This window comes from Contarinia nasturtii, unplaced genomic scaffold, assembly GCF_009176525.2.
Source record: "Contarinia nasturtii isolate CC-2019 unplaced genomic scaffold, AAFC_CNas_1.1 Cnas_scaffold_1037, whole genome shotgun sequence".
Classification (NCBI taxonomy): domain Eukaryota; kingdom Metazoa; phylum Arthropoda; class Insecta; order Diptera; family Cecidomyiidae; genus Contarinia; species Contarinia nasturtii.
The window spans coordinates 802699-817713 of record NW_022198383.1 but is presented as its reverse complement, the minus strand read 5'-3'; the positions used below and the strand labels follow the sequence as shown (position 1 = coordinate 817713).

General features: G+C 33.0%; 3 protein-coding genes across 3 annotated transcripts; 2 read left to right on the top strand and 1 right to left on the bottom strand.

Annotated features, from left to right (window-relative positions):
- Nucleotides 1–80: 80 nt before the first annotated feature.
- Nucleotides 81–1132, bottom strand: LOC116344247. The gene is made up of 3 exons (XM_031772714.1): nucleotides 975–1132; nucleotides 370–555; nucleotides 81–287 (listed from the first exon to the last, which is right to left on the bottom strand). Exons 1-3 carry the CDS (start codon nucleotides 1000–1002, stop codon nucleotides 229–231), a joined length of 273 nt encoding a protein of 90 aa, XP_031628574.1. The 5' UTR covers nucleotides 1003–1132; the 3' UTR covers nucleotides 81–228.
- A 4085-nt stretch (nucleotides 1133–5217) lies between these two features.
- Nucleotides 5218–6697, top strand: LOC116344248. The gene is made up of 2 exons (XM_031772715.1): nucleotides 5218–5413; nucleotides 5496–6697. Exon 2 carries the CDS (start codon nucleotides 5513–5515, stop codon nucleotides 6662–6664), a length of 1152 nt encoding a protein of 383 aa, XP_031628575.1. The 5' UTR covers nucleotides 5218–5413; nucleotides 5496–5512; the 3' UTR covers nucleotides 6665–6697.
- Nucleotides 6698–11364: 4667 nt separating this feature from the next.
- On the top strand, nucleotides 11365–13328 carry LOC116343970 (mitochondrial ribonuclease P catalytic subunit-like). The gene is made up of 4 exons (XM_031772312.1): nucleotides 11365–11856; nucleotides 11931–12350; nucleotides 12414–12857; nucleotides 12923–13328. Exons 1-4 carry the CDS (start codon nucleotides 11420–11422, stop codon nucleotides 13266–13268), a joined length of 1647 nt encoding a protein of 548 aa, XP_031628172.1. The 5' UTR covers nucleotides 11365–11419; the 3' UTR covers nucleotides 13269–13328.
- The last annotated feature ends 1687 nt before the right edge of the window (nucleotides 13329–15015 follow it).

Sequence of the window (15015 nt, the reverse complement as noted above, 5' to 3'; positions counted from 1 at the left end):
TTTCAGTTCATTTTAAATGACCTTGAGATCTGTCTAAAAATAACTTTGCACAGAAGAAAAGAAATGAGACGACAACGCAATTTATGTGATTAATTCCATTTTATTTGATAGTGTAATCAATCTTATTTCTGATCTATTTTGTCCGTTTATCGTTCGTTAGTTATGAAAACAAATGTTAGTAATAAAAACAAGAGATTAACTCATTGTAATTGGACTGGTTAAATATGGTTATTGTAGGCGAACCGATTTGCTACCTGGACACTCGCCGTCGCTCAATTTCACCAATTCTGTTCACAGAAATGTTTAAAGAGAGAGTTTATTTAGTGTGATCATATGATTAATTCTTAAAATCAATTAGCATCAACATACTTTCGTCATTTTCGCAATTGTATTTTTCCATGACGCAAACGCTACCGAATGACTTCTTTTCACGATCGTTCTGGGTGCCTTTTGGTCCAGCACAAACTGGCACATAGTCCAAATTACACTCTTTACAATCTTTTGTGTTTGGCGTTACGCCGGGAGCGGCGAAAATCGAGCTGATTACCAGCAAAACTATGAAAGAAGAGAAAAATGAGAGAGAATGTGTGTGTGTGTATGACATTGAAATGAACAAAGTAATCAGTTCAGTTAAATTGCGTCAAACTAGTGTTTAATTGGTGTGAATACAGGAAACGATCTTAATCAAAATGAATCTTTTATTCAATCTTGGCGTTCTAGTTGAACTCATTTTTAACTTAAACAATTGAAATGATTTTGTCCAATTTAGTTTTTTTTGCGCGTTCATTTTTTAATTTTTATACCCGTCGTGTTATGTTCCAATTTCATATGATTATTTTTTTTTTAATTTTACGAAACCCTATCGACAAGCACATAAAAAGAATGGATGTACGACTGGACGAAATATGCAAAATGTACTTCGATATCATTGTTTACATTTAATTCACCTTACTCACTGCTTTTTTTCTACTTACCAACAATACCGAACAAAATAATTCTCATTTTTTATGGTTGGCTATCAATCTTAACTGAGACACACAAAATATTCAAATTGCGTCGATTTGGATTTTGCTGAATTTGCTAATATTTCGGAGTGGTTAGCAAGAGTGCAAAATAACAACTGAAACAGTTCCAAAGCAAACCGTACAATTTATAGTGATGACACAACTAATTTTCTCTGGCTAGAAAAGGGAATGGAAGAGCAACGAAAGAGAAAAAAATACCGCTAATCACTTTAAAGTGAGACGTGTTATTTTTTGCAATACGCGCAAAATCATTGTGTTCCATATGATATGAGTTGAATTGGTGAATTTTAGAACATATATATTCTTCCCTGTCACTCAATCACATTTCCGCATACAATAAAACAATTACTGATGCCATGGTGAGTGGACACAATGTCGATCATCCGATTTTGTCGTACAACATCATTGTTAGAGTGCTTTTTTTATTCGCTTTACGCTATAAATATACAAAAAAACGTTTTTGTAATTTTTTTGGCTTGAATTCAATCGTACAAAGTGTTCAATACTTGATGACAACAAATAAAGAAATTCATTTGGAACCCTTTTGGTATACAAGGCTGATCAAAAATGACCTGAAAAAATGAATGAAAGGTATCACTTTTTCCAAACTGATAATATTTTTACTAGAGCCACAAGGAAATTTTCTATTGATTTTGGATGGGATCGTGGAGGCAGAGGAAACGAACACCTCGAAAATGGCATTTTTTGAAGAAATGGTTGAACAGATCTGAGGTATCCTAGTGATTTATTTAAAATAGACCCTAAGAATCACGTTGAACAGTTATTTTATTATATCAGTCCAACATTTGAGCAAGAAAATTTCACCCAATTACTTTGTTATTTCTGGTGTGGGTTGATGGGACCTCTAACTGTCTCCTGAGTGGGAAGAATAGTTTAATATAATTGCTGCCCTTCCGAATAAAGTGATGAAATAGGGAATTGAGATTTATTTTGAGGTCCGTGGATGGATTTGTTTCAAATTTGTGACGTAGAGGTTTGAAGGATGGTACTTCTCAAAAACATTATCTATCAATTTGGGAAAAGTGACACCTTTCATTCATTTTTTCAGGTCATTTTCAATCAGCCTTGTATAGTTCAAATGGATCGTATTTATTGAAAATATCTTTTAATCTGTGGATTTATATGAATAAAAAAAATAAACGTATAAAATGCGAGAAATAAATCCGACGTAAATGTTGATTTAAGCTCTATATTTTTGGAAAAATAATCAAAATAATCATAGTTTGGCGAAATCTTAAATGGCAATTAAATTCAAGCAGATTTTATGTTCTATATTCCTATCAACTAAATGCAAAATAAATTGTTAAATAAACAACTATTCAGGCACATATAACGAACCATTTGAAATATACTCAAATATGTGATCCTAAATACGATGAAGTACTCAAGATAAACTCAAGTACTTAATGTATGCACCACTGATATTTTAGAAAAGAGCGAAATTTAAATTAAAAGATTTATTCGTAGCATAAAACTCTTGAAATATAATCGAAATAACACATTTATAAGGGAAATAAATTTCATTTAATTAAATATAAAACATTTTCTTCCAGCCACCATATGTTGGCTGTTGTTTAAATATTGCTAATCAAAATCCTTTTTTCAATTCAAGTGGGTTCTATAAAACCACCTACACACACACGTTGAAAGCGTATTGTGACTGTGTCAAACATTTCAAAAAGCAGTGTAAGTACACATATAGCAAAGTTAAGCGCTCAAGCTTAAATGTGTGTGTATTGCATGCTTTCCTCTTTGCTCCATTCTGCCGTTTGTATTGAAGTTGTTTGGTATACTGTCTTCGTTTTCGAAATTATTTACAAGCACATAAGTTTAGCAGACATAACGAACCCGAAACAAAGTACTGAATAGAAACGTAAGTAATTTCCATAATTAAGGCTAAAATTAATCAAAAAATGTATAAAAATCCGTGTCTAATGTGCATGAAAAATCAATTCGTAGAAAAATGTCTGCAAAATTAATGGAACATTTGATGAGCCGACCGATTGCAACAATTGTAGCATCATCGCATGAAAAAAACAACGTGAATGCCCTAAAAGTAATGTGCATCGTGGACTATCATCTTGAAACAATGAATCTGTATCCCGAAATTACAGTGACTTCAAAATTGTCGCATCAATTGCTGAGCTTCTATTCGTACGGATCGTTCAAATACTTCAACCACAAATTGCCGAACTATTTTTCTGGCAAAAAGGTACTCAAATGCAAGTATTGTGAGCTGTTTGGTCCGTATTTGGTGATGCTGGAGCACATGATCATCAATCACAATTTTCATGCAAATGCAAAACTTTGTATGTGGTGCGAGAGGATCGAGCTCAATTCACACGCGGTGCAAAATTCGCTGAATCAGTGCTATGACAAATACATCGAAACTCAAGGATTGAACACAGCCAAGCATCCAAAGGTCATCAAACGATTCTACGGTATGTTGAAATCATTGGCAAAAGTGCTTCGTGTGAGAATCAAGTGCGACGAAAACGCTAAAAGTGCTCATGACTGCATCGACCGTACGGACTATGAAAAGAATGAATCAATGACCAACGAAACTATTGTCCAACCGCCAAAACGCCAACGTTATAATGGAATCGATCAAGCGGCATTAAATGATCTCTATGATAAAGCAATGGTACACTTTTATGGTGACAAAGCGCATGAATATCGGTGCAACGATACCGGCAATGAGATTGACACGGAACAAAATACTTTTGTTCATATTTTCAGACCACCTGATTTTGTCATTGAAATAGATCCAGTTCAAGTCGATATTTCACAATCACCGTCGCAGTTTGAAGCTCCGCACTCAACAACATTGGAGCCAAAACAAACCAATTTGGATATTGGCGCATCGCAAGCATTGACCAAATCAACACTAGTGGAAGTGGCACCGGGTTAAGTATTCTCCAATTTCATTGCTGCTGCATTGACAAACATCAAGGACGAACAGTTGAAGAAACAGGCGCAATTCGAAATACATCGCACGGCGGGCATTTTTTGGGCAAAAGATATAATCATGGAAACTGAAAAATATAAACGCAACAAGCGCTGAGTTCATAATTTTATTATTTTCTCTCGAATAAATCATCATACTTTTGTAGTTAAATCATTTTCTTTGTTTGTTTTCATTGAATCATCAACATTCGTACTGAAACTCATATCATTTATTCAGAATATAGATCAACATGTTTTAGTGTCCAAAGTTATCGTTGTGTGAGTATAAAATAATGATCCCATGTCATATTTTGCATTATGAATTCTAGTATTAACGCATTGACTTTAAAAGATATGGAATATTCCTGTAAAACGACTGCAAAATTGACTCAAAGACTATGCCGCTTCCATTGATCATTTGGATTGACCACTTTGATATTTATCTCCGTTATCGTTTTCCACAAAATTGCTTTATTTATCGAAACGTTCCAATTGATTATTTTTTCTACCAACGGACTTTTGTGATCAAAAACATACGGCTCAATTTGTACTTCAATAAAACGTTGACAGTCGTTGAATGTCAACAGTGTCGTTGAATCGAATGCTGTATGGAGTATGCCAGTGTTTCAACTTTACAATGTAAGTAAATTGTTAAACAATCATTTGAATTTCGACTACTCAGGGAGTTTCTTAAATGGTGACTGGCGATGATCCGATTTTTTCCCAGCCTACTTATGTTTATTATTTTAATGTAAAATATGATTTTAGGCAATAACAATGTCTTTGATATTTTTTGTCATTTTTTAATGCTTTTTTATTTAATTCAAAATAAATTACAAATAGTGCGTAATAATCATTCTCTAATGTAAATATTGTTCATTTCAAATTTATAATTCAATATAATTTGACAGATCGAAGTATATCGTTATAGTTTCATTCTAACAGGACTAGTACCTTGTGTGTATTGAAAAATGTATTTCAATGTATGTATGTGTGTCTCACACTAAAGTTTCAATTTTTACACAACTAGAACTATAAAAAGAGCGCGCATTAAACATTTCATATTTCTTCTTGCATTAAGCGATCATTAGGAAAGAATAATAAACAAAATTTCATTATTCAACACAAATATCGTGGATTTTTGAATAGAACGCAAAAATGAAAATGCAAACAATTCAAACTGATTCAGAGAGATTCTCAAGAATAAACATAGAGAAAGGATTACAGTGCTTTATGGAATGCGCATCGGTTTCAGTGCTTGTGCATGTGTGAGTTGACCGCATATTTATTTCGTCACACTTTAACGACATCGTGTCGTTGCTTTCGCCCATCACATACTCGAGTACAGTGCTGACGACAACAAGTTGCTGTGGAAGAAATTGAGAGAAAACAAAAAGATTTTTTGTGGCAGGATTTTTGCGGTAAGTGTCGACAATATCAAAAAAAAAAAAAACAATTCCATTTGGATATGGATATAATTCTAATAAAACTTATTGTTTGTAGATTTTCTCTGCCTAAAAATGAGTTCTATACTCATTGAGCATTTGAAAAGCCGACCGATTGCACCAATTTATGACGCATTAAATGAAAAATATCACTTGACTGTGCTGAAGATGTTGTGTGTTATCGATTATCACATCGATATTTCGGGAATGTATGCAGAAATCGATAAGATGCCGAAACTGTTGTCGCAATTGCTTACATCGAAAAATTCATTTGCTTCGTTCAAGTACTACAGCTATAAGCTGCCAACGAATGTGAAAATTGAAAATAAATTGTTAAAGTGCAAGCACTGTGAATTATTGGCACCATATTCAACCACTTTGGAGCATATGGCATTTTGTCACGACTTCCACGTCAACGTGAATATCTGTGTGTGGTGTGAAAAGTGTGATTATCACCAACATTCGTTGGAAGAATGCTACGAAGCTTACATGGCAAAACACCAATTCAGCAGCACCTTTTATCCACCGGTGATCCCACAATTTTACAGAATGCTGAAAAGGGTGGCGAAGAAATTGCGCGTAAATATAACGCACAGTCAATACTTTAAGAATGCGTCGAATAAGCATTTGGAGACCATTCCGCTAGATGAAGATGATGATTCCATGAGCCGTGATATCATTGTTTTCACGGCAAAACGTACATCAAGAGTTTTGGATGCAAATGAGTTGGAAACAAAATTTCAAAAGGCAATGCAATACTTTCACATCAATTTTTGCCATTTTAATGACGGCAACATCAACGCAATTCCATCGGCATCACGTTTTAAGAATACCGGCAACAACAATGCATCGATGTGGAATGTATTTGGTCCATCGTCGACAACGAACGGAAGTACACGCAATTTTGGCACAGACGAAGTCACATTTGAGACAAATCAACCATCAACTAGTTTTGAATCGGCCAATTCAACGTCGCAATTCAATGTACCGCATTCATCGACATCGAACTTTTACTCGATGACACCATCGCCACAACCCCAATCACCAATTTTCTCTGAAGTGCCGTCAGGAGAACAGAACTTTTCTCATTTCATCGGATCGGTTCTACACAACATCCGCGATCAAGCATTGCGAAAACGTGCCAAGTTGGAAATTCAAAGCATTGCTTTCAAATATTGCGCTGAAGATGCCAACAAACAATTGACAGAAGAAACTTACTTTTACTGAATGTTCGCGTTCTTCTTATTCATTATTTCATTTTCATTCAAGTATTTCACTTGGAATTGAATTTTCTACTAAACAAATCATTGTTTTAACTACTAAATAACTATTAAATGACAATTTAAAATTGACCAAAATAATATATTTAAAGGAAATATATGAAATAAACAAAAAAGATATTTTTGTAATTACTTATATTTTTCGGTATTTTGACTGATATGATAATTATCATAGTGAACACAGGCGAACAATTACTGAACAAATAGAAAAAATACTGAAAAGAGAATACAAAGTATTGAAAGAGTATTTATGAACAAAAATTGGTAAATATGTTAAAAACAACTCTTTTTCTTTCTAAATTTAGAGTGATGGTATTTCAAAAATCCCGCCCAGAAGATTCTTCTCATAATTTACGATACCGTTAAATCATTCACCGCCGAATTTCATCACACTATACAAACGAACACAATTCTTTGCACTGAAAACACAAATGACATTTCAACTGCACGTGTGTTGAGACTGTTTATATATAGTGCAAGAGGTGGCGCTGACTATATCACATTTTGATTGAAACTAGTTATATGTTATTTGAATGAATTAATAACATAGAAAAATAGTTCGGAAATAGTTCGTTTTAAATATATATAAAATTGAATGAATTATTTGTATTTTTTTCAAAAAAATTGCATAGAAAGATTTTGTACTAAAAAATTTTTTCAATAAAATATAAAACGAATGATGCAGAAAAATAGTTCGAAAATAGTTCGTTTGAAATATATATAGCTTTCGATAAATTATTTGTAATTTTTTCGAAAAATCTGCATATGAAGAATTTGTACTAAAAAATTTTTTTAATAAAATATAAATAAATGATGCAGAAAAATAGTTCGTAAATAGTTCGTCACAATTATATATAATTTTTATAATTTATGTATTTTTACAAGTTTTTTGGAGGAATGTGAAGGTTCTATGTAATATATGAGTTCATTTAAAATTAAATAAAAACGTTAGAAGTGAGAAAATCATATGTATGGAACGAACTAATTGTGAACTATTTTTGGCAGTTTTATTTTATTGAATTTAATCCATTTTTTCCAATTTTTTGGGAAAAATCAAAATGTTCAAGTTTTCGGAAAAAAATAAAAATATACCATAAAATCATATGATATGGAACGAACTATTTACGAACGATTTTTTGGTGAAAGAATTTTTTTCATATCTCTTTCGAGCTCGAAAATTCAAAATCAAAAATTTTGATTTTGAAAAAAAATTGCAAAAATTAAAAAAAAGTGCAAATATTCTCCTCGATTCAGAACGAACTATTTACGAACGATTTTTTGGTGAAAGAATTTTTTGAAAATTTTATTATTTGCGGAAATTTTACAAAAATGGTTTTTAGTACAAAAATTATCTCGGCCCCCAAAAACGAACTATTTTTTTCCTTAAAGGAACGCAATGAACTATTTACGAACGATTTTTATGTGAAGGTCCCATTTAAATATTCGAATGTCGAGGAAAAAACTTCACACACCTTGATCAACAATCGTTAGTATCTTATCAGTTAGTAATTATCTTCATATTTCAATATTTCGAATTTTACAGAAAATGTTGGAAAAAGGTAAAATAAAACTTCACATTACATTTTTTGGCACTTCAATGATTTATCAACAGACATTGGGGCTAGAATGCGGCTCGTACGATTTTCTGAGTTTTTTTTTGCCTAGGGACATATCACGAAAACAAATGCATCATTTTTGAATAAATATGCTGTGCTTTCAATGAATGCAGCAAATGTATCACAAATTCAACAAATGTTGAGCAAATATACAAATGTATCACAAATGCGGCATTGTTTGCCTTCTAGATAGCTTGTTGAAAATGGCTTAAATAAAATTGAACTAATTAACTTCAAGTCGCTTCAAGTATAAAATATTTAGAATTTTAATATTATCAACTTTTTTTTATTTTGTTGTCCGAAATATTAAAATTATGCTGAAATAATTATAATATTTCTAACTTAACCTAACTTTCGCTTTGCAAATGTTGAACGTGGTTGAACGTAACAACTTTAAACTGTCTAGTGGAGACGGTAGTGAATTCGCCGCGCAAATAAAAGCTCTTTGACATCGGTCTGTTTTTGACGTTTGATGTAAAACAATAACAAATATGAAGCGACAATAACAAATCATATTTGTTATTGTTTTACATCAAACGTCAAAAACAGACCGATGTCAAAAAGCTTTTATTTGCGCGGCGAATTCACTACCGTCTCCACTAGACAGTTTAAAGTTATTACGTTCAACCACGTTCAACATTTGCAAAGCGAAAGTTAGGTTAAGTTAGAAATATTATATTTATTTCAGCATAATTTTAATATTTCGGACAACAAAATAAAAAAAAAGTTGATAATATTAAAATTTCTTAATATTTTAAACTTGGAGTTAATTATTATCATTAGCTGCATTTACACAGTCAAGTATACAAATGTCGTAAATCAGGTCAAATATTTGCAAATGTGTAAAAATATTTAAAAAAAACTTGCAAATATCTTTGGAAATATGCAAATTTTTTGCAAATACAGAATATTTGCAAATGGTGATATGCCCCTGGTTTTTGGCGAGAAAATAATTTTTTTTACAAGTTTTTTTAATAGTTTTTGATTTGATGATCAACAGTGTCACGGTGACCCATGGAACGATGTATTCGAAATTCCGTCAATTAATACTCGCAACTTTCTTTATGTTCGAGTTATGAATTCAAACTAAATCAATGGGATGTTGGTTTTTTTGGACAGCGATGTTTTTCGACTTCCATTTGTTCAGTGGTTCTTCTTGGCTCTGTGAATATAAAACAAATAACAACGAAATCAAAGTCTGCTCTTTCATTTTTTCAAAACATAAGAATAAAAGTAATTTACTTACAATGGCAAAAAAACTCGTATGATATTAGTCATGGTGATTTTCTTGTTGCACACAGGACAAAGCTTACGATTTCGAGCAACGTTTGTGATGCAATTTGTACAGAACATGTGACCGCATTGGGTTGACGATACCTTTTGGTTCTTCAAGCTCTCCAAGCAAATGGAGCATTCCAGTTCGTTTGATTCAGCTTCAGCTGGGCTTGAATCGACTTCTTCTAGCTTATCCACTTTGACTTTTATTTCAAAGGTAATGCTGTTGTTGACAATGAACCTGTTTTTTGGTTTAAATAATTTACACCATTTAACCACTGCACGAGAAATAGAATTTGCATATTTGATGCGGCCATTGCAAGAATGTTTGAGATCTTTGTGTCCTCCCCTTGAAGATTTCATTTTGAAATCAAACTTAACGTTGTACATACACTTCGCAGATTCGTCTACACATTCAACAGAAATATTGAGTTGATCTCAAACCTTCTTAACAATCAAACGCCAATGCACACTTTGCAGCACGAATTTCGGAGTTTTGACGGCGATAAGATTGTCGATGTTGTTCACTGTGACCTTCAAAGTAACTTGGCTGCTTTCGTCGCGACGTTTGTTGATATAAACAAGAAGTTTACTAGGATTTTCATCGTCTGGATCAATTACTTCAACGTTGACGTTTAACTTGATCATGCCGTCTTTTATATAATTGTTTTTCGCATCAAATAAATCTTCCCATTTGATGAAATTTGAACGTCCATGACCAAATCCGATGTTATCAAAAACATAGGCAAGATCCATTTCAATTGTATTGCGTTTGACACCAAAGGAAAGTAACTTCAAATGGCATTTTGCTGCAACTTCCCAATCACGTGGTTTTTCTTTCTTTTTACAATATAAATATACTGCAAGCCATTCTTCAGTTACGACAGATTTCATTATCTGGATCTTCCATGGAATTTCTCCAACGTCGAACTCCGGTGAGTTGAAATTTTTCAATTTGCTGACTGGAATTCGCAGATTGAACTCTGACTTTGTGTGTCTAATGCTTGTATCTGCCATCTTAAATTTTGCTCTTCTGGTCGACAATATTTCAAATTATTAAACTTCCTATTTTTTCGAACTATTTTGTGTACAATTCGAATTAAAGGATGTAGTTTCACAATCTTAGAAAATGTTTATTTATAGTGGGAAACTCTAACTATCTCACACGGAATGTTTTGAATGTCATCAAACTATTTATATTGGAGAAATTCGCACCACAAAAGTCCTCAATACACATGCACTGATAGATCGAGCGAATGAAATACTAACTACTTGTTCAGTGGACAAGTTTTTACACACAAAGTTCGATTATTACACACGATACAAAGAAATTTACTCGTCGAGTTTGTATGTATATAAGAAAATTGATATGGAAAACAGAAATAAATAATCAAAATTTCAAATGAAATACAACGCAGCTCTTGAAATACAATAATAAAAAACAAAATAAACCAGCAAAACTATTTGCATAAAACGTTTTTGCTCATTGGCCCTCTGGTAAACTATAGAAACAATGAAAAACCGATTTAGTTAGGTAATTAGTGAATTCATTACAGAATGTTCGAAAATGTTTGTTGAAAATTCGAAATCGTTAATATTTTTTTACATTAAATAGAAAAACGTTGCATTTAAACTGATATTCTATGGTCTGTCAACGTCAATGTCAACATGTTTGAATTTGAAACGAGTGAAAAATGGAATGACGTTTAAATCAAGTTTCCTCTCGTTTCGAATTCATTCACATGACAACATTGACATGAACAGTTCGCCGAACACATCAATGTGACGGTCTCGTAATTTGTATAACCAAAATGTTTATGATATTAAGAAAAACAAGTATTTGTGGAAATTCTAAGCCATTTCAACAGGTTTCCAACTATGCAAAAATTTTCAAACTGTTGATAAGTAAAGAAGAACGTGCAGCTAAATTACAAAAAGAAAGATTTGAATTAGTTCGAACATGCATAACATCGGCATTAAAAAATCGAAGAAGTTTGTCCGTTTCAGAATTCAGAACAATCGAATCGGAAATGAGATCAAAATCTTATCATAGAATACGAGACCATATATTTGATGTTTTTTTTACTCTTCGGCCGCCAAATGACTCGATGGAAAATGCGAGAAATTTTATTGAAGCATTCGATATAAAGGACGATCTAAATATAACATCAAAACTCATTCGGCTTTATGCAAAGAAGGCGTCCGAATCCCAGTTAACAGAAAAAGAGGAGCAAGAATTGATCGGCCGGTTTGTAATTGTTAATATTCACGTTTCCATTAACTGTTTTCATAACAATGCTATTGTTTTTCTATTTGCATTAGGTGTGATGCGCTAATAGCTAAAGAGTTCCATGCCCTTCCAGAAATGAATTCAATAATCGTGAATGGACTATGTGCCACAAAAGACTGGCGCAAAGTAATTGAACTGCCCGCATTATGCAAAAATTCAGTAAATATAATTGCACGTAAAGCGTTGAAGGAAAATGAGATCGATATGGCTTGGGATGTATTACATAAACTATTTTCATTTCCAAAACATCATCAACATTTGAATAGCAAAACCATTCAATCAGTTGCCAAATATTTTAATAGAAATCCAAAAAGTATTCCGACAAATGCTAACAAACTATTTTCGCTGTGCGAAAAACTCAAAATGCTATTCACTGAACCGGCAATAAAGGAATTGAGAGATGTTCTGGAAAAACATGGTCATCAAGCAAAAATCATCAATATGGGCTTTTCGTAAGACTGAAAATCAAAATGATCATGTGAACACACAGTTAATTTCTTTTATTTTACTTACAGTGGCATCTGTAGTACGTGCAAAAGTCAACTTGAAAAATCAAAACCACTGAGCACCACTCAATTCAACATGCTACGAACAGAATTTATGGACAAAGTTGTAAAAGGTGCTGATATTTATCAAAAAACAACGCCTGAAGAATGGAAATCGTTTGAAGAGGTGATCAGGGAAAACGGACCATTCGATATTGTAATGGATGGCTTAAATGTTTCTTATTTAGCAAAGAAAACTGTTGACCAAGCTAAAGCTAACAACCAAAGTAGCAGCTTAAGCAAATTGCACTTTAATCTTGACGGCAGACCCAACGTGCATACGCTTACAAATGCAGTGAAACAACTACATGACGAGGGCAAACGCGTTTTGGTCGTTGGTAGAAAACACATGAACCGTTGGCCAAATATAAACAATATTCGAAAAATTGCCACTCTTTTCTTAGTTGATAATATGTAAGCAGCTCTTCTTCACATGTCATAAACATTCGAAATTAATTTATGACTGATTTCAATTGCAGATCTAAAGATGATATATTTTTACTGTATGCAGCCATGCACAGCGGCCAAAACTCTTATATTTTATCAAATGACTTTATGCGAGATCATAAATTTGCAATCGGGCGGTATAATGAATTGTTTAAATTGTGGCAACAAGAACAATGGTATGGATTCACACTTGGACAAAATAAACCAATCGAACTTGTAAAACCGATGCAATATAAAATGTACATTCATAAAGTCGGCGACTACTGGCATCTGCCGTTCAAGACCAACGAACATTTGGAAGCAAAAATGTGGAATAGCTATGAATTGCCCGAAGATTGGGCATGCATACGAATTAAGGAAAATGTTGAGTGTGAATAATACAGCCCCGGTGGGACATTCGTAGAACTTTTAGCTATTAAATTAATTTTATTTAATTCTGGTCGAATTTTTAAGAAAATAAAAGTGTTTACATTTATTTTATTGAATTTCGATAAAAAAAAAATACGTATCATTAATGCTATAGTTGGAGCGAGAGACTATAGATTTGATTTTCATTGCTTTGTGGCTAAAGAAACTCAATATTTACTTGAAATTGACTTACGAAGTATGTACATATTGTTCTTCTGATTATCAGAATCTGATATGCGAAATCGATGTGGAGGTTGCGAAACTAATTTTAAACTTCATGTCATTAAATGATTGTGAAGGTGATTTCATTTTTTGACAGTTTAAATGATAAGTTCTTGGAAGAATATTCTGAACGGCGACAAAATCTCGAAATTCAATATTTAGAATCAGATCACTATTCGAATAAAGGCTTGCCAGTCAGATGTACTCAAACATAACATCAACATATTCATTCGGTTTCATTTTTTTCGGAAACTGAAGTTGTCGGTCTATCATTTAATGTTCTTTTCTCTTTTTTTCTTATTCAATTATTTTTCTCTGTCAGTTTATTTAATTGCTAAGACTGCTTTGCTTTTTTCTCGGGTTCGCTTTTCAACGATTTCTTTCTACCTTCAATGAAGTATATTTTTTATCTCATTTGCTTTTCTTGACTATGTCTTGACATTGGCATCGTTGTGAAATCATACAATTTCATCACATTTCTTTCTGGCATTCATTGAAGTCTTCGTTCCACTGTTAAAATAAATCCATAATTTTTTTAAACGATGTCAGTGTTTTTTTTTTTGAGAGATTTCGTAAGTCGTGTCAGCATTTTTATTTCTTGGAAATAAATTTGTCAAAGAAGACGTCAGCAAAAAAAAATCTCGTAAACGGCTATTTTCAATTTACTCGTTTGAATATTGTGTATTGAACGGAGCGACTCATTCAATATAGATAGATAGTTTGTGTGTGTGTGTAGTTGTGTATATCACCACAAGACGCGATGCAACGGTGATGTGCCTGAATACAAACACACTGCTATGACACATCGTATTGGTTTGCATTAGTCCTAAAGCTGCTTTCGTGTTCGATGCGAACTCTGTAAATTATTCGATTTAGCTGTGGTTTTATTACATTTTTAATCATCATTTGTGCAAATAGAAATTGCATTATTCAGAATTCATATAAAGTAAAATCGAAGGAATAATATTCGGTCGGAATTTCACTTGCAAACATCAAGTGCCAAATTATTTTGAGTATACAAAGTTTTTGTATTCTGTCACTCAATAAAAAATGGCGTTTGCTTAAATAAACACCGTCTATAAAAAAGGAACTGATTTTGAAACGAGAGAGTAAGCATAACCAAAAATGGAGAAAATCCACGAACATTTGGCCGATCGTCCAATTGCGCCGATTTTCAATGCGTCAAATGAAAAGGACAATGAGATCGCAATGAAATTGATGTGTGTGATCGATTATTTTCTAGAAAAGCGCCAACTCAACGGAAAAATTGATGCAGTGCCCAAGCTCCGTGAACAATTGATGCGCTTCTGGTCGTACGAATCGTTTCGGTTCTACAGCTATAAAGCCCCGTACAATTGGTTTGGCAAAGAAATTTTGCAGTGCAAACGTTGTGAATTCATCGGACCATATTTAATGGTTCACACCCACATGGCAATTACGCACGATCTTCATATTGGTCTAAAAAGGTGTGTATGGTGCAGCCGAACGGATTATG

Coding starts and splice junctions, on each gene's coding strand:
- LOC116344248 (XM_031772715.1), top strand. CDS start 5,513: ATGAGTTCTATACTCATTGAGCATTTGAAAAGCCGACCGATTGCACCA.
- LOC116344247 (XM_031772714.1), bottom strand. CDS start 1,002: ATGAGAATTATTTTGTTCGGTATTGTTG. Junction 556..974: donor TATTTTGTTCGGTATTGTTG/GTAAGTAGAAAA, acceptor CTTCTTTCATAG/TTTTGCTGGTAATCAGCTCG. Junction 288..369: donor CAATTGCGAAAATGACGAAA/GTATGTTGATGC, acceptor TTCTGTGAACAG/AATTGGTGAAATTGAGCGAC.
- LOC116343970 (XM_031772312.1), top strand. CDS start 11,420: ATGTTTATGATATTAAGAAAAACAAGTATTTGTGGAAATTCTAAGCCA. Junction 11,857..11,930: donor GAGCAAGAATTGATCGGCCG/GTTTGTAATTGT, acceptor TATTTGCATTAG/GTGTGATGCGCTAATAGCTA. Junction 12,858..12,922: donor CTTTTCTTAGTTGATAATAT/GTAAGCAGCTCT, acceptor TTTCAATTGCAG/ATCTAAAGATGATATATTTT.